The following is a 27,653-nucleotide window of genomic DNA, read 5'->3' as shown; positions in this document are numbered from 1 at the left end:
TATAATTGCTGGGTGAAGGGTAAGAACTCTCAAGTCTTCTGACAACATACCACCAAAAAAAAAAAAAAAGGTGTACTGGTTTATACTTACTTCAGCTTTAGATTAGCAATCAAACTCTGTGTACTCTTGCCCATGCTGTTATACAGATGCTGTCTGACAGGCAAAATGGCATCCTCCGTAACAGTATACAGCACAGTGGTTATGGCAGACCTGGAGCCAGACCATAATGGCTCAGGACTGCAGCTCAACCACTTAGTTGTTAAGGATCACACAGTAAGTGACTTACCCCAGCCGCTAGGCCTGTACCCTTATCTATAAAATAGGTATAACAAAGGTGCCTCCTTCACAGACTTGATTAAATGAACAATCTGTCCAAAAACACTCAGAACAGCCTTACACTTGGAAAGCACTGTTGTTTTCATTTGAATTTTTCAGTTACTACTAAACTCTTTTCATTGGTCATTAGTATTTCATCTTTGGTGAACTGTTTTTTTAAATCATATCCTTCCCCTTTTTCTATTTGACTGAGATAGTCACCTGTATTTTCCTTCATCTTTATAGTTCCTTACATTTATACTTAACTCACTTGAAATTTATGTTGGTATTATGTTGGAGGGAATTCCATCCCCCTTCCCCAAATAGATATATGATGCTAGTAAAACTGGCTTATATAAATACTCTTTTGAAATGCCATCTCAATCACAGAAACACCTCAGTTATTAGGTTCATTATTTGCATGAGAAAAACACTTGTTTCTCCTTTACTCACATTTACAATATACACCAGATGTGTGGGTTTTCCACACAAATTTTAGCACAAATCCCATAGGTTACGGGCTCAGTCCCACAAGATTGCCTCCCCCCACAAGACTTCAGAGGCCAACTACAAGTCCAGATTGTCACCTGTACTCCTGACTGATCAGCTATAAATCAGGGCTCCTGTGACTGACCCCCTTCTTGGTTTTGATAATTTGCTAGAATGGCTCACAGAATCCAGGAAAACACTTAAACTTCACCAGTTTACTGTATAATAAAGGATATGATCAAGGATACAGATGGACAGCCAGATGAAGAGACACATAGGGCAAAGTCTGGAAGAGTCCCGAATGCAGGAGCTTCTGTCCCCATGCAGTTGGGGTGCACCACCCTCCTGGCACATGGATATGTTCACAACCTGGAAGCTCTCTAAACTCCTTAATATCAGCATTTTTATGGAGGCTTCATTCACAAGGGCACAACTGATCATTAACTCTCTAGCCCCCTCCCCCTTCCTGGAGGATGAGGCTGCAGCTGAAAGTTCCAAGCTTCTAATCATCTTTTGGTCTTTCTGACTGGCCCCCATCCTGAAGCTATCCAGGAACCTATCAAGAGTCACCCCATTAGAACAAAAAACACTCCTATCACCCAGGAAATTCCAAGGGATTTATAAGCTTTGCGTCAGGAACTAGGGTCAAAGACCAACTATTAGAACAAAAGATGCTCTTAGCGCTCGCCTATCACTTAGGAAATAACAGGGGTTTTATGAGCTCTGTGCCAGGAACCAGGGACAGAGACTATAATATGTATTTTATATCATTTCACATGATGCTATTTTGTTCGCCTTCCTTTTACGTCAATATGACACCAGTTTATCGTACCTTTATCAGATGAAGCAAACTCATTCCTTGATATGTACTTTGGACCCATAGTGATGCAAATTCTGTCCACCATGAATTCCAAATTCTACATTTCAACATAGTTGTCAAAAGGTCAGCTCCTAGCAATAGCTGTTATGAGCAGCAAACACTGGCGTGGCCATTCCTGCACCTGCCTCTGAAGACTGCTGGCTGGGCTCCTTGGGATCTCTCCCTGAGTCTTTCCTCTCCTTCAGCAGTGCCTCTGCCTCCTCCAGGAACGTGACACCTGCCATCAATGAGTAATCACACAGAAGTGAAGAGCTTTTCAGTTGCTACCCTACTTCAGGACAAAAATGATGAGAGAAACACAGACTTCACTGCCTTTTAGGACGCCACTGAACTAGATGGCAGTGCCAGTGCAGTGTGCTTGATGCTTCCATTTGAAGTGTTCTTGAAATGTCAAGCAAATCAACTGCAAGTTCTGCACATCAGTGCAGACCCCAGAGTCCAGGTTCGTAAAGGAGAGAGGGGGGCTGCTTACTTCTCTTCTGATATTTCTTTGCCTCCACTCCAAGCCAAGGTCACAATAACCCAGTGCTTACTTATCAAGAGTACAGGACAGGGCTTCCCTGGTGGCGCAGTGGTTGAGAGTCCGCCTGCCGATGCAGGGGACACGGGTTCGTGCCCCGGTCCGGGAGGATCCCACATGCCGCAGAGTGGCTGGGCCGGTGAGCCATGGTCGCTGAGCCTGCGTGTCCGGAGCCTGTGCTCCGCAACGGGAGATGCCACAACGGTGACAGGCCCACATACCGCCAAAAAAAAAAAAAAAAGAGTACAGGACAGCTGCCAAGTGCCCAGGATCAAGGCAGACGGGCAGGCGCCTGACTGCAGAAGGCTCAGACAGGTTGAGGTTTAGCTCCCCAGGTGATTCTCACACAGAGACTTTTATTTCAAAACCAACTTTGGAATTAGCTTTTGCAGCAGATAAAGGAAAAGCTCTTTGGAATGAGAACTTATTAGGAAGTGAAGCTTCCATAAAGCTTTGTCCTTGCTTTCCTCTCCTTCTAGGTGTATGCCTAAACCCAGCGTAACCTACTCTGCCTCAGAATGGTCACACCTGCCCCAATAGTAACACCACAGAAAGACCTTAACTTTTGACAATGTGGGTAGTTTCATACAGCATAAAAACTACACCTGCATGCTGCATCAGTTAACAAAGGGGACATTTCCTAAGTGCTTAGAGCAAAATTAGACTAAAATACTAGCTAGAGACTTAGAAAACATTTCTGGTTGGTGACACACTAAATAGAATGCCACTTCTTAGTAAAAGCAAGGAATCAGCTTGAGGTTTTCTGAGAGAGACTGCATGGAAGATGATACAGCAGCCTTTCCATCCAGGGCCTATTCAGACTGCAGAATTCTAGGTGTAGTCAGACCCACGGGAGGTAGCAAATGTGACAGAACAAAGATCTAAGCTAGATGCAAAGGCCACTGATGGAAGCTGTGGAGCCATCTTTTCTCGAGGATAAGATAGATTAAGTTTACCTGGCTGAATGCTGTGGCCTTTCCATATACTGTGAGCTAGCCACTGCTGAACACACAGGAGCCACCCTCCCCTGAAGAGAGAGATTCTGTTTTTCTCCATGGAGTGCTGGAGAATAAGCATTTACATCAGTACTCTGAATTCTCAAGAATTTGGAAACATGTTTATTAGTGACAATAAACAGGAGAAGAGCCTTGGAATTACTTTAGTTCAAGGAGAAACTTATCCCAAAAAGGCCTGCTTTCCGGGGGTAATGTTTTGTTGGCTCGTGGAGAAGTAAAAGATTCCTGCTCTAACATAAGGCCTCTTCCTAAATATGGACTCACACAGTTAATGGTTAAGAAAAGTATATCTTAAAAATATAATGAACAATAATAATGAGACTGTTAAAAGGAAAAATTTTGCAAATGATCTGGGATGGGTTAGCTGCCCTCTGCTAACAGTCTTAATCTCTTTCTGCAGCCACTACCAACTTGTTAGCTGGGTAGTCAGATGGTGGGGGCATATACAGGTTTAGAACCTGATTTAGTTATGTATTTTTTAATGTATTCAACAGCTGACTTACTTCACTTGTTACTTTTTTGTTTTTTTGCGGTATGTGGGCCTCTCACTGTTGTGGCCTCTCCCGTTGCAGAGCACAAACTCCAGATGCGCAGGCTCAAAGGCCATGGCTCACGGGCCCAGCTGCTCCGCAGCATGAGGGATCTTCCCGAACCAGGGCACGAAGCCGTGTCCCCTGCATTGGCAGGCAGACTCTCAACCACTGTGCCACCAGGGAAGCCCCCACTTGTTACATTTTGATTAAAGTTAACATGCTCGTGTGTTTTGCAGGAGGTAGGAAGTATGCTTCATAGGAGAAGACCATCTGAGAATAGACAGTGGTCATCAGGCTAGACCACAGAAGGAAATAATTCCCTTTTCAGTTTATGCACAGACAGAACAATGGACCATGAAGCAAAGACCTGATTCCAATGTCTGTTAGCTTGTCAACCTGAGCAAGTTCCTTATTCCAATCTGTAAAATGGGTAAAATGTGGATAATACTAATCCAACAAGCCCAAAAGTTTGAACAATAAGATGGAAATGTTTATGAAGGATTTCACAAACTTGAATATGTTGAAAAAAAAAAAAAAGTAGTATAAAAGGAACAAGCCATAGACCTCAAATATAACATCCACTCAAACACCACCAGGAGAGACAAATCAAAATCTGTGATGATGTTAAGGAAGTTAACTTACAAAAGTACATTTTCCAGTCTGTATGAAAATGGTTTAATAATAGTGAAACTTAAAAAGTGGTAAAATTAACAATGTATATTGGTTAAAGACTATTTTTTCCAACCATGGCAAATAGTATGCAGACATTTATCAATGCAAAGTTTTTAGTCCCTCTATCATGTACTCTGGATCCTACTTACTATTCAACATGAAACACGATACAGTCAGAGGTTTCTTTGGCAGACATAATCACATGCATCAATAGGTCAAATTCAAAGTATTTTCTCCCTTAAACTTACCTGACCGAAGGCATCTGATTAAAAGACAAAAATGAACAGTTTTAATAAGTAGTTCAGTTTCTAGAAGGTAACAAAAGTACCAAGATCAAGCTTTTTGGAAGTTAAGTTAAAAGAGAAATAAATTTTACATTTTATTAAATCATCAAATATAATCACTTGGGTATACTTTTATTAGCAAAAAATAATAATACCAATGATAAAGAAAAGAGGAAAAAAGTAAATGTGCCTCAGACCAGAATACCATAACAAAGGTTTTGTGGAAGCTGCATTTTATTTGAAAATCCACCCATTTTTGCTAACATACATTTTAATATTGTAAACAAAAATAGAATCTGCAGAGACAATGCAACAAGTATGCTTAACTCATGTACAGAATTGCTTTCCTACAACAAACTGTCCTTCTTAAGGCCCCTCTCAACCCAAACGTTAGGATGTATTTACACAAAGCACCGATCAACAGTGCAGCTTAATTCTTCGTTAACTAAACTCTTGGCGAGACATTAACTTTAAAGATACTATTTCCCCTTATTTAAAAGGTACATGATCATAACATGGCATGAGCCAAATAAAAGGTTCAAGGATTTTGTCCCCTCCCCTCCCCCCATAACACCTCCTAGAGTTTTACTGAAAAGAAGGAAAGTCTTGAAGTGAAAGCAATTCCTCACATTCATTTTGGAAAGGCCCTAATGTCAAATGGAAAATAATGACATGCCAAGCACAAAGCAGTAAAGTCCCTTCCCAATGCACTAATGCTGAATTTAAAATGTAGTGCTTTTCCCAGTTCTGTGAACTGTTCCCTTGCAAAATCCTAGGCACAGAATTGACTATAAGGATTAATGCATTTATAATGCTTCCCTAAATCCCATAGAAACTGAGAATTCTTAAGCGATTCAGACCTATGGACTTGCCTTAAAATATTTAGTGCTCTGTATGTCAGCTGAAAAGCATTCTGAATCAGATTCATTCTTATGGATAAAAATCAAACATACTGTGTACATCCATACTCATTTTCATAAGGAGGTTTGATACAATATTAATGTTACGTAAATTGATAATCATAAATAAATACAAATACTTAAGGAATGTCTACTGCAAACTGAATATATAATTTTTTAAAAAGAGAAGTTAATTTTAGTTACTGTTTCTGTATCTGTGAGGACTGGAGAAAAGAAAGATACTGCATAATTAAGAATTATGATTTGATCCCCCCAAAAGAGTCCTGTTGCATTACAGTAAAGGACACAGCTCTTCTCTCCAGGCAGCTTTTCCAAATACAAATTTCACTCTTTCCAGATAAGGGCTTTTCTTGGTACGTTACTGATTATGGGTATTAATAGGAGATGAAAGAACTGAAGAATTAGTCACCAAAAAGACAGTCTGAATTCATGGCAATTCTTGGCTTTATAAACTGTATTGATACGTTCTCCTATCGACTAGTCCCAGTTTCCTTCATGGGCCTTCACTGGGTTACTGTAGCATTCTAATGAGAGTTTAAGAGACAGCAGTTTGGATTTTGCTGGAAGTAAGTATTTGCTGCTTGAGCACTTGTCTTTTGGGAATAATTCCATTATCTTCCATCTAGTTACATAAACTGTATCTGGGGGAAAAAAAAGAGTGTAAGTTAATTCACTGCATTGTAGGATATCTTCTCATAAGTAAAAATGCTTTGTGCCTCTTACTATTCAACTTGCCTGGAAGTGTTCATGGCATGCTTATCACAAACCCTGATTACAAAACGAAGTCAGTATTATCAGCTTATCATGAGCCAGAACTCAATATTTGAAGCATAACTACAGGAACTTCCAAATATCTTTCTAATTACTAAAAAACCAAGGGATATGGGAAGAAAGAAGACGAATGATTTTTCCATGACAAGTTCAGAAAATCTCTCCATGAACACAAATATTCCACATAAAAATCTCATTTACGCAACAAGCAAAATTTGAAATATTATTTCCAGATATTATAATAAAATCAGAGATAATTAAGGCAACAGTAATATTATGTTTACTAAAAATTTCTGATATAAATCAAAATCTGAAAGATCTACAAAAGAATACTTTTCAATAGGGTGTCAACTAGTCACTCAGATATTTCACTCATGATATCTTTATCCTTTAAACTGCTCATCCAAAGACATTACTGAAATGATGTGCTAATAAACTGTTGTCAAATCAGAAGAGTACAAACTCTCAAAGATCCAGAAGGTGTATCTACACTGGGGGCTACGGCATCAAGAAGAACAAATGACATTGTCTTCCAGGAAAAGAGGCAGTGTGGATCAAAAGCAGAATCTTTCTATCAAAAAGGGCACTAAGTATTCACTTTCCTTTAATTTAAAAAAATATATATAAGCTGTTTTTTTTGGAAAATACTACTATTTTAAAATGAAAAAGGCATACATAAAAATATAACCCTTTAAAGAAATTGTTAAAATGAATTCTTCACAATGAATCCTGGCCATTATGTTAAAACTAAAGATGCTCCTAATAAAGCTTGAATCCAGTGCGTAAAATTGTGTTGTTCTCTATAAATCTTTTAAGACTGAATAAAACACCCAGTTTTTAACGGGTGGTGTTTGAGCTCATCCATCTGCTGTGCACAGTGGATGCTTATATGTACATATGTGAGATGGTCCTTTGATTTCACATCTTCTAATAATGTTAAAGATATTTTCCAAAAGTTCTTTGTCCTTATGCCCTGTCTTGATCTATTCTTCACCTAAAGAACAGAGGAGGAGGAGAAAGAGAGGGAACCTAGAGTCCTTTAAAGAAACAAAGGAGAAGAGTAAATTGTGCTTAATGTTTGGTAATTTTTAAAAGTATTGATATTTAAGTCCCCATCTCCCCCAACAAGCAGCAATACCTAAAGTGATTTATAAGAAATCCTCCAAAGAGAGCTCTGCAAAAGGGTCCTTTCCTGAAGCTCTGTGAGGACTGTGACTGGAGGGGCTGGATGCTGCCGACAGCTGGGGGAAAAGAAGACAGAGAGAGGGAAAGAAAAAAAGATCTCAGAATGACAGAACATGAAAGCAGAAAATGTAATGAAAGAAGAAGTGGTTTTTGTTTTGTCAACTTTAATAAATATAATGGCAGCCCTTGCAGAAGGTGGAATTATTTAAACAAAAGTTTCAGTCACACATCTAGTTAAAAGGGTATCCAATGGCATGTGTTTTTCAGAAAACAAATTCTTGTTTCTGAATTCCAAAGGAATAAAGTCTTTTACCCGAAAAGGTTGAAATAAGCTGACCCATGGTTAAGACTTTTATTTTATGTGTGTGTGGGAGAGGGGAAGACGGGAACCACAGCCTAATTGTGAGCCACAGAAGATGGCTTCCTGTGTCCAGGCTGTCTGTCAAACGGTGTGTCAAATCTGACCTCAGTCCAGACCCAACACATCTAGTTGCAATACCCTTTCCTTCCTTCCTCATAAGAGGTGGAAAGTCCCGTTCTCAGTGTTCACACTTTTTTGACATGGAGTTGTCTCCTGCCTGTTTATCTGGACATGCCACAGCTGATGCTTATACTTTGGGAGGTAGAAGGAGCTTAGAGGTTATCTGGTCCAACTACCCGCATACTGCCCTGAATACATGGAATGCTTAAGATCTTTGGTTCAGCTTCCTGTTAGAATACATTCACTTGATTCTTGGAATTTGCTCCTGTTGTTTAAGTTGAATATACAGTAAGGCAAGCAGACTGTTGAACTCCATAACATATCTTTAGTAACCCTAAAGTACCAAGATGTTCATTTCATATATGTATCTCCTTCACCGAGCCTACTTTAAGAGTATTTTAAACCAAATATGAGCCATTTTAGTTTGGAACAAACTTTTAATTTTTTCCTCCTCCTACATCAGATTGCAGAGGCATGAACAGGAATGTTCAACTGAGCATTAAATCAAAGTTAAGACTAAGTAGAAACAGTTTCAATTCATACCTCAACATTCGAATTCCTATAAAGGATTTCAAGGCTCAAAACTCTGTCTTTGCTGGGTCAAAGTGATCTCATTTCTACCTTTTTATTTTCTTAAGAAAAGCACTATAAAGAATGAAGAGCCAATGAATTTTCAACAAATATTACACCACAAGTATGTGCAATTTGTTGTTTTGGATGCCAAGATTAATTTACAGGTTTAGAAATCATCTTCAGTTATATTAGTGGTTGAGTCATTTTCTTAATCCATACCTTGTTCTCAGAAATAAATGTTCAAAGACAATGGGAAGAGACAATGGAAAAGTTGATGGAATTACACAAGCAGCTACAGATGGGAGGACAGGACAGCAGGTCTGGGTTTGGAGATTCAAGTATCATACGTGCTGAGACAGAATAAGGTGCAACTTAATTAGAAAGACATTTCCTCCTCACCTTTCAGACCAACCAGGATGACCATTCAGAAGCGAAATGATTTTAAGTAAAGTGATCCCTGAGCTGGAGGGAGTTTAAGATTAACTGGGTTTTTCTCCAAAACAGATTTTCTTTTTCATTTGAAGTTAAAAAACAACAAGAAAAACCCCCTGCTTACTGCAGATAGATAAGCATCCAAAATCAACAGTCTCCCATGAGAGCCCCACACTGAAACATCTTCTTAAATCAAATTTTCATGAGGGCAGCAGTCTGAAGACCTGACAGTCTCAGGGGAAAATGCCCCTGAAGAATATGGTCAAAGGGAGCACCAGAATTCTGTTCTTTTCCATATATGAGCATACTGCTGGAGAAAAGTCCTGGAGGCTTAAAAACAATGTTGAAGAGGATCAATTTTCCTTGAGGGAAGAAGTGCTAGTTTTTAACTAATACTTCTTCTATTCTGATAAATTGGCAAAATAAACATATGTCTTATACCTATAAAAATATGTAGCTAAATTAAAACATGAGAAAACAAGACTTAATATCCCTGCAGTTTCATATCATCAACACCCATTTCAAGCAGATGAAACCTTGGCCCAGACTGGACTGGCTGACTGCAGCGAGTGCCAAGGACTGAGCCATGGAGCAGCCCTTCACCAGTTGGCCCCACCCCTTCCTGGCACCTGTACCGAAGCATAGGCACATCTTGCACTGGTGAAAAGGTAGTCAGCTCAGCGAGTAAATAAGGAAGCAGAAGGAAAGAAAATATACTGCAATCGCCCAGTTAATGCTCAAGGAAAGAAGGAAGAACAAAGTACACAAAGGAGTAACAGGATCCTGGTGGGTGAGAAGCAGCAGGATTTAAAGAGCCTGAGAAAGTCAAGTTAACCCTCCTTTACTTATAATTCTTGGGAGTAGATTAAAGAACACGTAGGGTTGCTGCGTACTGGAGGATAAGGAATTAAAAAAAAGGAAAAATCTAATGACCATCATTAATTACAGTATCACCATATTTTACAAGCCAGCATAAGACAAACTGTAACTGACCATTCCAGTAAAGTTCTACTACAAATATGCTAACACACACACACACACACCAAACAAAAGAAAAAGACTTTCACTCATTTATTTCAAGTAACATTCTCTATACCAAAATTCCCACAGAACTAAAAAATTAGTACAGCTATCAGTTTGTTCAAATTAAATCGACCTACCTCACAACTAAATATGCCATTTAAACAAAGCAGTCAGTCTCACTAGTCTAATACAGACATACTTAAAGTCTTCTCATTTTATAGGAAAATGAAATACTGAGAAGCAGTGAAAGAAGAGCTGCAGATAAATAAAAATACTAAAATGTACAAGTAATTGATGATGGCAACTCTCAGTTGACATTCCTTCACCCACTCCAACCACTCTAATCAACCTGTAAAAAAAATATGTTGAAATAGAAAAAAAAAAATCTAATGTTACCAAAAATCTTTGTTTTTATCTCCAGAGCAAAGATTTTTTTTGGCTGTAGTGTGTGTTTAGTATAGTAAAGACAAGAGTACAGAAATCATAAGTTAACTTTATAAAAAAGCAAACATACAGAGAATAAAGGATAAAAAAGAATTCTATCAGCACACTAAAGATCATAAATAAAAATGGTTACTCCTTCATTCTACTCCCATTCAACACCAAAGAAAGAAAATTTCATGTTAGAACAGGAAAATAGCATCAGCCTCAGAAAGTGAACCTAGTGCAATTGAAAGCTTACGGGAGAATAAAAGACTGGGTATTTAAGGACAAACTTGGCTGTGCTTAAAATTCTTAGCAAAGAAGCAAGGTGCCACACCTTTACATTTGAATTTGCATCCAAAAGCCTGGATAGCAAATAGCAATGCTGTAAGACTCATTTTGTCTTTCTTGAAGAAGCAAAGTTAACATCTTAGGAAAAAATGGGTGTATTTCCTTTGCCTGGGATGAGAGAGCACAGTTTTATGGAAAGGAATCTAATCCTGGCTCTTTTGTAAAATGAGGTTAAGAATATCAAGACCCAATACCCACATCCCCGTTAATGGCTGTCTTGAGGATTAAAATATATAAAAAGCACCCTGGCATATGTTAGTCACTCAAATATTAGTTCAGCCTTCCTTACCAGCTACAATCAAATGCTCATCTAGTCTTACATAATAGGAGCCACTCTGTCTTGTCTGTGTTGCTCTTATAAGAGTTCTTATTTTACCATCAACCAGTCACTTGTGCTTCCATATTATACTCACCTTTAGGCTCCTCAGATGTAAGAAACATATTCTCCCTGTCTCTTGTTCAGCAACTAGCAGTGACTTACACATATTATAAGCATTCTATAACATGCTAAATTAAAATGTTTTTTGGTGATAAAACAAGCTCTGTATAAAAATGGTCACCAAAGTCGGACATTAGAAGTATTAGAAGACATTTTAAAATGTCTATTTTTACATGTTATTTAATGTACATAACATACTGTTATAGGGATATAGAACTATAAATACACTGAGGGTACGTGCCTAAAGAATATTTTCCTGATATTGCTGTGCAATGGAAACATGTTAGAACCTCAGCCCTACCTAATATGATTTCACAGAGGTGCCAGATACAAAACTGAGCACAGAAAGGTATGTTCTTTTTGAATAATGTTAGACCACGGCCAGACCACTGAATCCAGATGCACAGGGATATAAACATATAGTGCTGCATTCCAAAATTTTATACTAAAGATAATGCTATTCTCAGCTGCCTCTGTGAAGTATAGCTAAAAGAGAGGACTTCTTTCTCTACTGCGTAAGGTAGAGGGCCTGTCCTGTACGTTGAATCCAGTGCCTTTTGATAACTGCTTCTTGGGTTTATGCTTAACACAACCCATCTTGGGCTTCTGCCCATCAATAACATCACAAAGTTACGCCAACCTTACTCCTGTCACCTTCAAAGCACTACTTCATCTTGTCTTAGGGGCACCAAACAGCGACCTAAGAGGATTTCTCTTTGAATGTGTTGTTTCTAAACCTCTCTACTGCTAGAGTCCACATAACTTAAAACTATTAACATAGAAGTGACATTATTCCAAAATGGCATCTAAGTCATCTCCTTAGAATTATGGCAACCTAAACCGACAAAGAGTTAAAGAAGACCAAACTGGAGAGAGGGAAATAGAAGACTTCCTAAACTCATGGGAGGAAATACTATTAACAGACCTAAGCCAAAAATAAACAATTATGTATATCAGAAGTATTTGCAAGGGTAAGAGAAGTCTGTTTAAAGTTCCATTTGATGGATGGAAATCATGAAAACTGGCTCAGCTTATTTGAATAAAATGTTCACTGCTCATTCATATTAGACTCTTACCCCTTGAAAACCAAAGAAAATGAAAAGCTGTAACGTTTATGTCAACTGGTACATAAGGACACAAAATAATAATTACATGTGCCTACAATGCACCACTTATTTGCTGTTTATTGAAAATATGGCACTTTTGTTTGGTTAAAAAAAATTTCTAAACTGTGTTCCATATATGAGCTTGAGGCTACCTGCTTTTACCTGATTTATCTATTGGGCTTCCACTAAAAACATCTAAGACAGAGTTCCTTAGACTTAGACATTTTCAAAAGAGGTATGCCCCTCCTGACAAAAAGAGACTTATAAACTGTATTAAATTGGACCAAATAAAGATTTTAATTACTATAAAATAAAGCTTGGTCCTTTAGGGTAACACCACCTCCACAAACGCTGAGCCAATTCAGGGGCTGCTGACAGAGTCCTCAAGAGCGGTGTGTCAGGTTCCTGTAAACAATGTCCAGCGTCTACACCTCATGCGGATGATTCAGGCCCTAATGCAGACCGTGCTCACCCAGCCTGCCCCATCCCCACACCACAGTGACCACCCTAGCCTGTGGTTCTCTATGAGTTTATCTGATGTCATCAGATAATAGTGAGTCATGATTAAGGTTTCAAAATAATGAAGTATGAATTATTATATTTACAATAAAGATAATTTGTAACACATGGGAAGAAATATAAACTGTATTATTATAAATCAGAAGTTGGGAATAGGGACGCCTCACGGAATAGAAACAATTTCTGAAAATAGGGCAACCTTGTAACATTTTCTTCTAAAGACAAAAAAGGTTCCTTATAATCATCAATAAAAAAACATAAACATCCACATTCCTAAGTCAATTACAAATATTTTCATTTGGACCTTTCAACAAACTTATAAAGTACACAAGGTAAAAATCACCATTCTATATATAAAGAAACTGAGGCTCATCAAAGTTACGTAGACAATTTTCTCTGAAACACCCGGTTAGTGAGGAGTCGAGCTGAGAGTCTGTTGAACTGTATCCCCTAAAACGATATGCTGAAGCCCTGACCCCTATGAATGTATTTATGAATGTGACCTTATTTGGAAATAGGGTCTCTGCAGTTGTAATCAAGTTACAACAAGGTCATTAGGGTGGGCCCTAGTCCAATGACTGATGTCTTTGTAAAAAGAGGGAAAGGCCACGTGAAGACAGAGACACAAGGAGGATGCCATGTGAAAGAGGCAGAGACTGAAGTGCTGCAGCTCTAAGTCAAGGAATGACTGGGACTACCAAAAGCTGGAAGCGGCAAGGAAGGCTCCTCCTCTAGAGAATTCAGGAGGAGTGTGGCCCTACTGACACCTTGTTTTCGGACTTGAAGACTCCAGAACTGTGAGAGATTAAATTCCTGCTGCTTTAAGAAATCGAGTTTGTGGTACACTTTGTTACAGCAGCCCCAGGACACTAATAACAGACTCGAAAGCAGATCTGCTGACTCCAAGGCTGGTGCTTTGCTTTCTCTCTAAAATCTGCTATCTCAATCTCAACTCAGCTAGAATTCATAGCTATATTTTAATGTACAGAAAAAAGTTTAAGAGTAGAGAAATAATTTTTTAAAAAGGACTTCTCTAGTAAATGTTAGACAGTCAATATACCTGTGTGCTTTCTATATTCACAGTGCCGTACACAATCACTGATGTTCATCATGAAGATTTTGTAGAACTTCACAATCACCCAAGATTTTATGAATATGTTCTAAGTTTTGTTTAAAACAAGAATTAGATTTCCACCTTTTAGAAAAAATGTTCTCAGCAAAAATCCAGTGAAAAGGCCTGGTCGTACATGTTGTCTTATTAACAATAATGGTAAGCAGATGGGACTCCTCGAATTTTTGTTTTGACTGATTTGGGTATGCCCAGGGGACTGCAGAAACATTCTCACCTGTGGTCCTAAATCCCAATTCCCAAAGTAAATCCCCTCCTGAGATCTTCTACTAAGCAGGGATGAATGAGCACAACACACTGCTGACAAGGCAAAAGGCTTTCACAGAAATGCAGCTGGGCAGATCAGGTGACAGAGAGGCACTGCCAACACCCACAGTTAACATACCAAGAAAGTAAAAAAACCAAAAAACAAACAAACAAACTAAACTAAGCCTAAAAGCAAAGAGAGCTATTAGTTCTTATACACAGGAAAGTCATTAAAAGCCTTTTTTTTTTGGTAAGACTTGAATTATTCCAATATCCAAAGCCAACAGTGCCCCCATTTACATCGGTAAAAAGCACTCACAACTAGCCATTGTGTCCTTTCAGACACTTAACTGATGTCATACTTACTTAAATTTGGCCAATACAAACAAAACCCAGCGGCCATTTTACATCTTTAACCACAGCCTCCATTAAAAAAAACCCTCAAAGCCCCCCAATACCAATTAAGAAAACAATAAAACTTTTAATATGTTTATTTTAAAAAATAAATCCCCAAATGTAACACTCTACTATGGTTTTCATATTGCTTTTGGGAAAACAGATAAGGGATCACTTTGAGTTTCTCATATAAATAAGTGATAAGAACATAATAAACACAACCCTCCCCCTCAAAAATCTTCAGCATCTAAACTGCCTTATAAACATTCATTAAGAGAATGTTAGTTCACGTCACAGTAACTTAAAAAAAGCAAAACTAACTAGGTTAATTGTCTTCATGCTTAGTAACATAATAGCTGCATACTGCAACGCAGAATGAGTTTATAAAATATTGACCAGCAATGTATATTTCAATTTATATACCAGTAAGTACCAGTAAGATTTATACAAAGCATGAGCGAGAGGGCGTTAAGAATCCCCACTCTCCCCAAGTTAATAAACACATTAGTAACCGGTAACAGGCAATCAAATAGTGTGAGGAAGCACAGAAGAGAAAAAAAAAAGCATTAACCATAGGTATCTAGTGTTTTCCATGTAGTCGAACACCTAGAAAGATGCACTCATGTAAAACATTAAAAAAAAAAAAAAAAAAAGCTACAATGTTAGGCATGGAACACAAGAACGTAATACCCATCTTTAAGCATCTAATAGTTGTGTTAAAATGTCTTAAAAAATACAGAATAAGCCAGCACAAAAAATGGGATGGGAACAGAAGAAGTGTATAGGTGTATAGGGAGGCATAATTTCAACACTACAGTGTAGTCTATTAGATTAAAGCTATTCTGAAGACCATTTCCTAAAGAACAAAAAGTCTAAGCTAACAGTCATGTGGAAGGTATTAGCTACTTTCTCACTAGCAGGCCCTAACACAGCACTAAGAGTAATCTAGATATAATTTAGAACACACAACACATTGTTTGAAATACCTCACTGATGGTAATATGATAAATATATGTGGGAGGGTTGAGGTACTCTCAAGAATATTAGCTTGGTTCAATGGTAAGTAGGCAAGAGACCAGGAGCTACAAGTTACACATTTGGTAAGTAATGGCTCCCAAAAGAAATACTTCAAGGAATAGGAAAAGCTTTTTGATAAGAGCTGGAGAACTGGGATTTGATTAAAAGATTCTATTTTGATGGCATCTGACTTACATTTAAACTATCATTTACTTTACAATGTACAAAGAGACGTCTCTGCCTCAAGGAATTTTTATTGAAAAAAGAGCAAAACAATGAGAGAACAATTAAAAGGTAATTCATTAAGAAAAATTACTTTGGTTACTACTACCATTGGATGGACAAAGTTAATGCAAGGGACTGGCTAAGAATCATTAAAATACTAAAGCATGAGAAAAATCTTTCCTACTTCAAAGATAAATAGTTTAATTTTTAAATGATTAAAAATATTCAATTATGAAATTAAAGGTGTCTTCATTCTTCAGGTGACAGTCATCTAACATTTTAACTTATGGTCTATTAGCATAAATTAAACCAATTTTGAACACTGCTATAAATTATTACAATGGTTATAAGTAAGTAAAAAGGTATACCAATGAGAAGCATAGTAAGTTACGAAATGGTAAAGGTAAGTTTTCAACCAAATTCACTTGTTTGACAAATAATGTTCAAAAACTATCATGAATCAGGCACTGTTTTAGGAACCATGAACACAGAAGTAAACAAGCCACATAAGTCTGCCTCTATGAGGGTTACAATCTAATATAGGATCAGATGGATGGATGGATGAACGGACAAATGGATAGACTGATGGACAGATGTCAAGTAGTGGTAAGTTCTATAAAGAAAAATAATGCAGAATAAGGAAAAGAACTTCAGATCTCAGAAGAACTGAAAAGGGACAAGACACGACTAAGATTGAGTAAAGAGTAAACGCACTTTATGACACACAAAGGACTTCTGGAAAAGACAAACAGCAGCAGAACACTGGATACTTATTGAGAGTTATACAGGCATGGGAATTGAAGCTGAATATTCTGTTTATTCATTATTATTCTTACAAAGAGGGAGATTTTGTGAGGTAGTTTTTATGACAGAAGGAAAGCCTTACATTTCAGTTATGTTAGATTCGTCTCCTCAGATTTTTGAATATGGAGATGATACAAATGCTGCCTATAAAAGTTTACTCCAGTATCTACAAAATGGATTAAATTAGAAAGGCAAGAAAAGTTCCAATCTGGGCAAAGGATATAGAATGCAAAAAGGGTGGAGCTAATAATAGCAGAGGAACAATTAGTGGGACTTTATGACAAGACATATGGAAAACAAAGGGGGAAAAGGAATTAAAAGTAACATAAAATTTAAGATTCTGACTTTCAACTGATTCAAATAACTGCGTAAGGAGAAGACCAAAGCCCCTTTGAGCCATTTTACTGCCACCTGATTTTCTTTTCCTAGTTATCAATTTCCTTCCTTCACAGGCTTTTCTCAATCAGTAATATTTAAAATTAAGTACTTGCTTCAAATTTGATTTCTCAACTAGAAACTTATTACCTTAATGTTCCCATTCTCTTCTCTTCTGGTATAATTAGAAAAAGGCAGTTCTATCACTCTTTCATTTAAAGAACTTGGAAATTCTTGCACTTTTTTTGGTGTTTCAGTGAAAGTTACATGGATTTCAAAAGGAAACAGGATATAAAATCTGTGTTAAGAAAACATGCCAGGAGGCCAGCAATTTTTTTAAAGGTAGATTTTACTAAGATTTTTTTTTACCATATTAAAAAAAAACCCTCATATAAAATGTTTCAAGGTTAAAAGTATTATCCAAAATTGTATAGGATGCTCTTGACAACTACAGTAGTTATATCCCAAATACATAAATATAGTTTATAATATAACAGGAAACCCAAGGAATTAGCAGAGTGCTTCGTTGCTGACAAAAGGAAGAAGTACTACTGTAGTGGCCACAGGGGCTGAGTTGCACTAGTAGAGAGGCAGTGTGGCACAAATGAGCACTCGACCTGGAATCAAGGATTCTGGGAGCTAAGTTGCATTTCACCACTTATTTAGTTGAAGAACCTTTCCAAGTCTCAACTTTCTTTATCTATAAGGATAAAGGATGATGACAATAGTGATCCTAGGCCCATCTACCTTAAAGATTATTTCGAGAATAAGATGAGATAATGTATGTGAAAGTGCTTGGAAACTGTCAGGCAGCATCCAAGGTTAAGGTAACAATATATCCTGTTTTCTGTTTCTGTTTCTGAGACAAAAGCTTCAACTGGATCAATACAAATAATTTTGGCCATGTAACACTGTATGCACTGGCAAGTGTAATACTTATATCCATTCAGGTGGAAAAGGAGTAAGTCCATTACCAAACGCTCCCATGAATGTTTTCAAATAGCATTAAACACATAAAGTAACCAATCAGTTGGCATCGGAAGCCAAGAAAGGTGTACTTTAACAATCACATGTCATTATTTCTAACTGTTAAATGATATGAGCACAGCCACAGATACAGAAGGACAAGCTGTCCTATCACTTTACAAGGATCTCATTCCATAGTATGCTGCCAGAGAAGTAAATAACAGAGAAACTTCATATCTCCTCTCTTAACCACAATGAGAAGCTTTTTTCAGAAAAAAACAGATTCCCCTGACGCTAACAATGAGATGAAGAAGAAAGAGTGAATATTTAGGTGAATTTTCTTGAACTGGAAGAAGGCCTTAGAAACATCTGAAGAGGAAAGTCTTTCCTGTGAAGACATTAGGTCAGCATGGCATTTCAAGCTTTTTTGTCCTTTTGGGGGGGGTTGCTTTTAAATATGATCTTTAGCAGCAGGAAGTTATCTAATGAAAAAACAGCATTCACAACTTTTGAAGACTTGTCAAGTTTCACAAATATCTCAAACGCAACACCTTTATTGTAGCACCATTCAAGCCAAGGCACTGAGTTCTGAGTTCAAGGTTTCTAAGGCCCACAAAGGAGAGCATGTCAGAATCATTATCAGAAAAAAGGATCCTTAACCTCAGAAAAACCATCCTCTGGACCCACCAACTGTAAGTTATCAAGAATTTTCCATCTTTAATATTTGTAATCTGCTTATCCTTTCTTTCTAAATAATCAATATTCCTACAAACTCTTAGATGAGAAAGATATGCGAAGAAAATAACATCCACAATGAAGGGGGAAAAATGCTAATAACCTGCTTCTCAAGTTGTATAAAAGGATTTTTTGCTATTATATTTCTTCCACATCAAGCACATTAAAACAGTTACGTGTAGCATGTTAATTAGTACCTGTGCTCCTGATACAGGGCCAAAAGGGTTTGGTGGTCTCATGACAGGCTGGCTGTATATTAAGGTTGGTTGTGTCATTACAGGTACACTTCCCATTTGAGGAGGCTAAAAAAACAAAAAATGTCAAGTTAAAGGATGTTAACTCACATTTTCCTTATTATGAGTAAGTAAACAAGAAGGATGACAGGGATGAACAGTACTAGTACTTTTGCAGTAACTCAAAGGGAAAATACCTGTAAATGCAAATAAGACTGACAGCTACAAATGTTTTTTTTTTTTTTGCTGTACGCGGGCCTCTCACTGCTGTGGCCTCTCCCGTTGCGGAGTACAGGCTCCGGATGCGCAGGCCCAGCGGCCACGGCCCACAGGCCCAGCCGCTCCGCGGCATGTGCGATCCTCCCGGACCGGGGCACGAACCCACGTCCCCTGCACTGGCAGGCGGACTCTCAACCACTGCGCCACCAGGGAAGCCCCATCTACAAATTTTTAAGAGTATTTTTTTATATGGAAAGTCTTTAATGTGCTCATCTTTTAAAGTCTGCAAAAAAGCTCAACTTTTTCTACATGAGTTGCAAAATTCAAACTATGATAAACAGACAAAATAATTTAGACCAAAAAAATTTCCAAATCTGCCAGCTTTAGACATGGGAAACTTGAAACCATAAAATGGCTAAGACATTTCAAAGAAAACTGCCTTTGTGTATCAAATCAAGTTCTTATGCCATTATACAAATAAGCACAAGGGAAAACAGTTGATTGTTTGAAGAAGTTTACTCCCAATTGAAAGAACCCAATGGTTCTTTCATTTTATTTCAGACATTTTTAGGGAAAACCAAGAGGCTTAAATTACACACAAAGAGGTTAGTTCATTCTTAAATAATTGAAAATAAATCTCAACCAACCATCTCTTTAAAAATTACCACTCCATGGTATATAATTAACGTAAGTGACAAAATAGAGTACACACTGACCACCATATTATTTTGGTTAAAATGCTATATTCTAAAACCTTACCTTTCTGCAAGTTCTATTTAACCTTTTAGGATGACTCCTATTTGTAGTGAGAGTCATTTTGAGTTTTTTGTGCAGACACCTTTTTAATGTAATGACTACTAATCCAAAAGCTGTGAAACTCCTTCATATGCAGGAAAAGAGCTACAGATGTATAATAAATAAAGAAGTAGCAGAAGCAGCCACAGGAGCAATACCAACGGATGCAGTGCTGCCTCCCAACAGCAACAGTTCCGCCAAGTGTGTGGTGGGCTGAAGCCACTACCTTCATTTCTTATTTATGTGAGTCTATGTATTAAGAGTTGGGAGAGTAAGGGCAATCTAGAATGTGGGTTGTGGGCAGCTTAAAGGTTTAAGGACTGTTTCTGTACTATCCCAATCATGTCATAGGAAAATTTCTGCGGCCTTTACTAAACTAAATTTACCCCTACACAATTCAAGAAATATTAATTCCCTCCTTCCTCTAGAGTGGTATTCAGGTTATAAGACCTCACTGGTATTAATGTAAGGTCACAGCAACAAAGACTTGGAGTTAACATTAATGTTTAAATGAGTTCATAATGAAGTATAAAATGCCTAACAAACTTATGAGAGGAAAAATAAGCCAAGTAAATACAGTGAACATTAATAAATAGTATCCGTTGTATAATGACTATTCTAGAAATACTTATGAAACCTATGCTATGGTGCAAGGTTCTGTGTTAGGCATTAAGGATATATGTGGCACTAAATTCTTTTTTCAGTTAAGCTGGGAAATAAATTCATGTTAAATGTGAGCCAACCTATTTTCAAAAAGCTGTGTTGGGAAAAATACTTACGATTCCATATCCTATCATGCCTGTTGGTGTAGTAGCAGGATAGGCCATTACAGGGGGTGCCTGACATGATGAAAGAAAAAATAAACAAGGAAGTATAACTCATGTATGTCAACGGAGTTCAAGGAATTAATAGCTGTAGTTCCACTAAAAAGAATTGCTAAGACAGCTGTGATTAAATATGACATTTGTGTTCATTAATAATTGTGTCAATTAAAGCTCAATGAAAAAAAGTGTCTTGAAATTAGCGGAAAAGAAGAATTATCAGAAAGAAAAAATACCATTTAAAGTTAGATACAACAGTGATCTAAGATTTCATTGTGCTTTTACAAGCTTTAAAAATATTCAGATTTTTAAAAATACTCAAAGTTCTAAAATTTAAAGTCTATCACTAACATAAAAAATGTTTGCCTAGAAAAGTAGCATTACTGAATGTTTTCCTAGGTACTTCATTTTTTGAGCAAAAAAAATGTAAAGATCCCAAATCAATGAACAATCTGATCTTCCAAAAAATTAGTTTCTAAGGACCTCATTCACTCTTTTCAAGTAACTCCAAAGATTTCAAACCACTATGGAGTATGACTATTTCTAAGAAGCACAAGTTCTTACGTAGAGTATGTATACTAGTATTCCTTCTAATTTATTTCATAAATTATTTAAACTATCTTCTGCAAAGCACCAATTTGGAAGAGCAATACATTTTTAAGTCTGTTTATGCTTTAAGTCCTAAAAGAGCCATCTACCACTAAGATGTTTAAGGTCCCTTCCTCCTCCCACTTTAACTCAAAATAGACAATCTCAGCACAGAATCATTTTAGACATATCTGCTGTCTTAACAACATTCCCTGTGTGTGTTATCTTATAATAAAAACTGAAGAAGCTGAATACAGGTGAAAGACCAATAACACTGCTATAACATGAAAAATAACAAACTATATGGCAATTTGAACATACACATGGAGAAGTTAAATGAAGCATAACTAAAGTGAACAGTTAAAAGTTTAGTATTTGGGTGAGCATGTAGGACTTATTGGTCTCTCCCTACTTAAAAACCAAGAGCTGCGAGAGCAGTAGACAAACTGCCAAGTTCAGCAGAAGCCTGTAAGATTTCATGCAATTGTTATTTTCAACATTACCACAATCAACATTTCCCTTCATTCAGAAGTCATCAAGTGCATAGTGGCAGCACAGATACAGACACAGACACCCAGCCATCTGGCAGCAAATGGCAGAATATTAAGCAAGAAAAAAAAATTTGTATTTCCCATGCCACCATCAGAATCAATTCTGCAACAAACCCACAAAATCAGTAGATGCTAGGAAGAATTTTTGGCACATTGAAAATCTGAATGTGAAAACAAGTAATAGCTAGAAGGTTATGAGATTCTGCTACAGCATTGGTTAACAGCATGCCAATTTATTGCAAAAAAGGCTAGTTTTTGGTCACTTACGTATTGTGGAAAATGCATGCCATTCTGTTTTTCCCAGGGAGAACAATTACATAATGCAATAACACTGGATTAGAACAAGTACTTACACAACAGAAAATACATAGAGAGCATTTTAGTTCACATGAACATTCATTAACTACCTAAAATCCCTCGTATTTCCAGTATCTAATGGACGAACATCTGTACTAAAACACTATCAAGGTTGACAACAGGAAATTTAGTCTTTGGCATCATCACCTTACTTACATAACAGTTTATCGATTACAAGTGTCATCAAAACATAAAATCTATCAGTAGCATCAACAGTGCATCCCATAAACAGGGTTGCACTGCATAATGTCTACCACAGAAAAAAAGCAAACAGTAATAGAATTGGTAGTGTAACATCATTATATATTTTAATAAAACATCAATGAATGGTTAAAATTTTTAAAAATTTAAAAACCTTGACAGTGTTTAAGGATTAATTAAAAAGGTTAGAAATGTAAAGAAATGTCAAAAGCAGCAGTTTATCTAAGTAGTGAATCACATCACCAGCCCTAAATGTTAGTCATTACAAAGAACCTCTATAAAATACATACATACAAATGTTTTAACAAAATCCTTAAGAGATGATATACCTTACCATATACAACACAGCACCATAGATATTGCTTCTTATCAACAAATTCTAGATGGTTAGATGCCTATTAAATGCTAAAAGTCAATCTTAAGTGCTATTCACAAACTTCTAATACTTCATACAGATTAATACTAATTTCATACAAAATAAGAAAATATTCATTGTATTTTTATATCATTTGGATTTATATCATTCCTCATATATTATCAATGTATAATTCACTCCTGAGGCTGTAACATCTACTAACCTAACCTCCTGCCATCCCTAGTCAGAGAGGTGTGTTAGAGTGGGAAAAACACTGGATTGTGAGTCAGAAGGGACGGATTTCAATTTAAATCTGCTTTCTAGTTGCTTTGCAATTGAGGGGAAAAAAAATTGCATAACTTTATCCTTACAGCTGGGACAAGAGCTGCTCAAACTCCCCCAAGAGTGCACTATTTACAGACTCAGGATAGTGTGTGTGTGAGTGTGTAAAAATGTAAACTATTTAAATGCAAGGTTTTATTATTGGTGACGGTAGTGACCACTACCAGAGAAAAAGTACTGATTTAAAAAGGTGGCTAAATTTCAATATTATTTTCCATTAATGGAGACTGAAACTAATAAAACTCTTTAACATCATGTAAAACTTTAACAGCACACTATTTTTAGCTCAGCCCTATTAATTTTAACATACAATTAACCCAAGGCAACAGTAAAACAGCACAGTACTCTGGAAGAGATTTAATAACAAAAAGTAGCTGTAACAAGGATAATGTGGGGAGATCAGCTTGGTGCTTTGTAAGGACCTAGAGGGTGGGATGGGAGGATGGGAGGGATACTCAAGAGGGAGGGGATATAGGTATACATATAGCTGATTCACTTTGCTGTACAGCAGAAACTAACACAACATTGTAAAGCAATTATAACCCAATAAAGATGTAAAAAATAAATAAATAAATAAAATGAAAAAAAATTTAAAGAAAGAACGCCCCTGAAGGTATATTAAAAAAAAGTGGGCAAATGGGGATATATGTATACGTGTGGCTGATTCACTTTGCTGTACGGCAGAAACTAACACAACATTGTAAAGCAATTATAACCCAATAAAGATGTAAAAAATAAATAAATAAAATGAAAAAAAATTTAAAAAAAGAACGCCCCTGAAGGTATATTTTAAAAAAGTGGGCAAATGGGGATATATGTATACGTGTGGCTGATTCAGTTTGCTGTATGGCAGAAACTAACACAACATTGTAAGGCAACTATACTCCGATAAAAGAAATAAAAAATTTAAAAACAAAAAGGATAATGGGGGTCTCCAACAACAACAGAAAGGATACAATGTGTGGCTCGTGTAATCAAATGCTGATTAGCACACATTGTTGCAAGAAAGCATGTTTCAAATTTTTCTACAAAAAGAAATTGGTTTTCTCTGATGCAGGGAGACTTACTGGATTGGTAAAACAGCAGCTGACCAAGGATAGGGGTACGGCCACAAAACTACTCTGGGACGACCATACCTTATATTAATTAAAACCATTAGAACTTCTTCAGTACTAGATGCTAACTCATTAATTATCATATACAATTAATTTTCATTACTCATGGATTCTGTATTTGCAAATTTGCTATGCACTGAAATTTATTTGTAATCCTAAAATCAATACTTGTGGTGCTTTTGAAGTCATTCACATACGTGCGCAAAGTGGTGAAAAATTTGTCACCGGATGCATTCATTCGCAGCTGAGGTCAAACAAGGTGGGGCTGTGCCTTGTTTCAGCTCTGACATGAAGATGACCAGAAGATGGAGAAGTAGGGAACAGTGTAGTGTACTGCAAGAAGCTCTGGGGCCAGTTGGATAGGGCAAGAGTCTCTCAATTCAGGCACCTATTAGTGGGGATGCCTCAGGCAAGTCACTTAACACCTCTGGCACTCGTTTTCTCTTTCGTAAAACAAAAAAATATATAATCCACTAGAATGAGTTTTTTTGTTTTGGGATTTAAGATTATAATCTTTGTGAGATGTGTATGTGTATAGGCATACTCAATTAAAACTATACTTGCTTGGCTTTTGTTGACACTGTCATATAATTTATATAGTTGATTCTCCTTATTTGCTGGACTTACATTCTTAAAGTCACCAGAACACTGAATTAGTGAACACTGCACCATCAGTGCAGCGGTCCCCAACCTTTCTGGCACCAGGGACGGGTTTCAGGGAACACAATTTTTCCTTGGGTGGAGGAGTGGGGACAGAATGGCTCAGGCGGTAGTGCGAGTGACGGGGAGCGGCAGATGAAACTCTGCTCGCTTGCCAGCCACTCACCTCCTGCTATGTGGCCCGGTTTCCTAACAGGCAGCGGACCCATACTGGTCTGTGGCCCCAGGCATTGGGGACCCCTGCATTAGTGAACACTGAGCCACTGTTGGGGGAAATACGTGTATGTGTGTGAATCTAGCAATTGGTTCAGTGTTAAGGTTATTTATTTATTGCAGATAGATAAATAATAGATTTGAAACCAGCAGTAGAGAATAGTGATTAAGAAAATATGCTCTGAGGTAAGGCTGCCTGGGTTCTAAAAACCCACCCAATCTCTGTGATCTGGGCTTACTACTTAATAACCCTGTGTTTTCATTTCCTCATCTGTAAAATTGGGATAACAATAGTTACTACCGTGTAAGGTAAATTTGAGGATTATATAAAACAAAACCACATATTATTTGTTAGAATGATGCCTGACACAAAGTAACCTTTAAATAAATGTTAGCTACTAAAATGTACCTGGCAAACATAGTCAACCAAGCTTCCTTTAAAAGAAATACAAATTACTTATATTTCTAAAACTTGGTAACAATCTTTCCACTTATGCCTTATCACTATTTAAAAAACATTTTCATGTTACACATTTACCTAAATCATTCATGTTAGTATATAATGAGCTTTTCCAACTCACCATTGTTGCAGCATTCCAAGCAGTTGTTGGTGCAACCTTTGGTTGCCAGTTAGATCCTCCAGTTAGCTTCTTTTCACCTGGCTGACTCCAATTTACATCACTTTAAATAAATATGAGTGAGAATATTAAGTGTGTGTAATTATGAAGTTTCTTTACTATACATTTAGATTGAACAGAGCATTTAAGATGCAGATGACATCTCTACACATACTTTCTTGAGAGGAAAGCCTAATCAACCTCTAAATGGCACATAGGGAAAGAATACAAATAAAACACTCACTTCTTAGTGGTTCCATTTCCAATGCCAAGATCTAGGACAGGAGAAAAAGAAAGCATTTAAAAACTAGACTAATTTTTATAAAACAACTTATTTTAAAGATTAAAGAATACAAAAAATACTTACTGCCAACAAGGTTGGCTAAGGATGAATCCAAGTCATCAGATACTAACTTGTTAGGTGGGAGTTTGGCAACAGGAAGACTCTGGTTCTGAGAGGCCACTGTTGGTTTGAGAAGTCCACCTAGTTCATCAAAGCCTTAAAGTTACAAACAGACGAAATAGGATTTGTAAGGAACTTTATGGTGCTACAGCTTTCTAAAGGAGGTCTCTGCCTTTTCTCCTTGTTTGTTTACTGGAGAAGTCCTCCAGGTAAATAGGCACTAATAAATGCTCTGAAGTGGAAAAAGGAGAAATCCACCATTTCAAATCCCTTCTCTGTGAAAGAGAAGGAAATGGAGTTAATCCTTCCACTCAGCTGACAAAATTTTCTGAAGACTCACTTATACCTGAAGCAATACAGGTAAAAAATATATCTCTGTAACTTTGAAAAAAAGTTCCTTTTAAGAAATAATATTTTATAGACCTTTTAATACTCTTCAAAGTGGAGAATGTAAGGTATATGTAAAACAGTATATTAGAAGCAAGTGAAAATGAACCACTAGGTTATCTCTTTTCCTGTCTAAAAACAGCTAGCCTAAATTATACATAAGAAATAGTTAAACTACACTCAAACTGCATAAAACTGTCTAGTAAAGTAGAACCCTGCTTAAAAATAAAAAATAAAATAAAATAAATAAAATAAAATCCCTTAAGGTTCTCTACCAAACGGTAAAAGGTAAAACAGATCCAATCAACAAACCACCAAAGGACTGAACGGCACAACCCAGGAATACCAGAGAATATGAAAAAGAAAGTCACCAAAACCAGGGGTTTATAAAATATGAACAATTGGTTTCTATTTCCTTTATCCTTTTTCCCAGCAAGATAAACTCAAGAGGACAAAGTCAAATGCATCAAAAAATGTAATTATAAACCTACTAGTGAATAGAAAAAAATAAATTCCTAGTTCACACACATTCTTTATAAGTTTGCTTCTTACTTTTGTATGTATACTTATGATAACTAATTGTATATTATAAAATTAACAACACCTCAATATATTTCTTTAAATGGCTTGAGTTTAATTACTACACTTAGCACCCCATGATTAAGAATATAATTTGGTGCCAACTTTACAGGAACTCAATCTTTACAAAACTTCAAATTACCAAGATGTTAAATGGAAATTTGGCTCTACAGATTTATAAAGTTCTCTTAAGATGACTAAACAAGCATACTATAAAACAATAAAAAGCCTCTGAACCCACAACTCTGATATTTAGTTATTGTAGCTGTTCATTACACAGACTACCTCAACGAGTCAAGGTACCACAGGTCATATTTTCCTAGTTTTCAAAAAAGCCAATTTCATTTCAGTAAAGGTAAAAATTAGAGTAAAAGGTACAGCATTCTACACAC

The 27,653-nt window shown here is 36.8% G+C and overlaps 1 protein-coding gene across 2 annotated transcripts in view; it reads right to left on the bottom strand.

Annotated features, from left to right (window-relative positions):
* Positions 1-4,404: 4,404 nt before the first annotated feature.
* The window catches only part of PICALM (phosphatidylinositol binding clathrin assembly protein), a 106,159-nt gene continuing 82,910 nt past the window's right edge, over positions 4,405-27,653 (bottom strand). Inside the window, exons 15-21 of one of the 2 annotated variants that reach the window (XM_065882338.1) lie at positions 26,260-26,391; positions 26,137-26,167; positions 25,857-25,956; positions 22,300-22,323; positions 20,852-20,911; positions 19,023-19,127; positions 4,405-6,270 (exon numbers count right to left, since the gene is read on the bottom strand). In XM_065882338.1, the coding sequence (XP_065738410.1) occupies positions 6,256-6,270; positions 19,023-19,127; positions 20,852-20,911; positions 22,300-22,323; positions 25,857-25,956; positions 26,137-26,167; positions 26,260-26,391 (467 nt within the window). In that variant the 3' untranslated portion in view covers positions 4,405-6,255. The remainder of the gene's footprint in view (positions 6,271-19,022; positions 19,128-20,851; positions 20,912-22,299; positions 22,324-25,856; positions 25,957-26,136; positions 26,168-26,259; positions 26,392-27,653) is intronic. The other variant, XM_065882339.1, reaches the window with a different exon arrangement.

This window comes from Phocoena phocoena, chromosome 8 (assembly GCF_963924675.1).
Source record: "Phocoena phocoena chromosome 8, mPhoPho1.1, whole genome shotgun sequence".
Lineage (NCBI taxonomy): Eukaryota > Metazoa > Chordata > Mammalia > Artiodactyla > Phocoenidae > Phocoena > Phocoena phocoena.
Note: the sequence above shows the minus strand (reverse complement) of the source record. Positions and strands in the feature narration are given on the sequence as shown.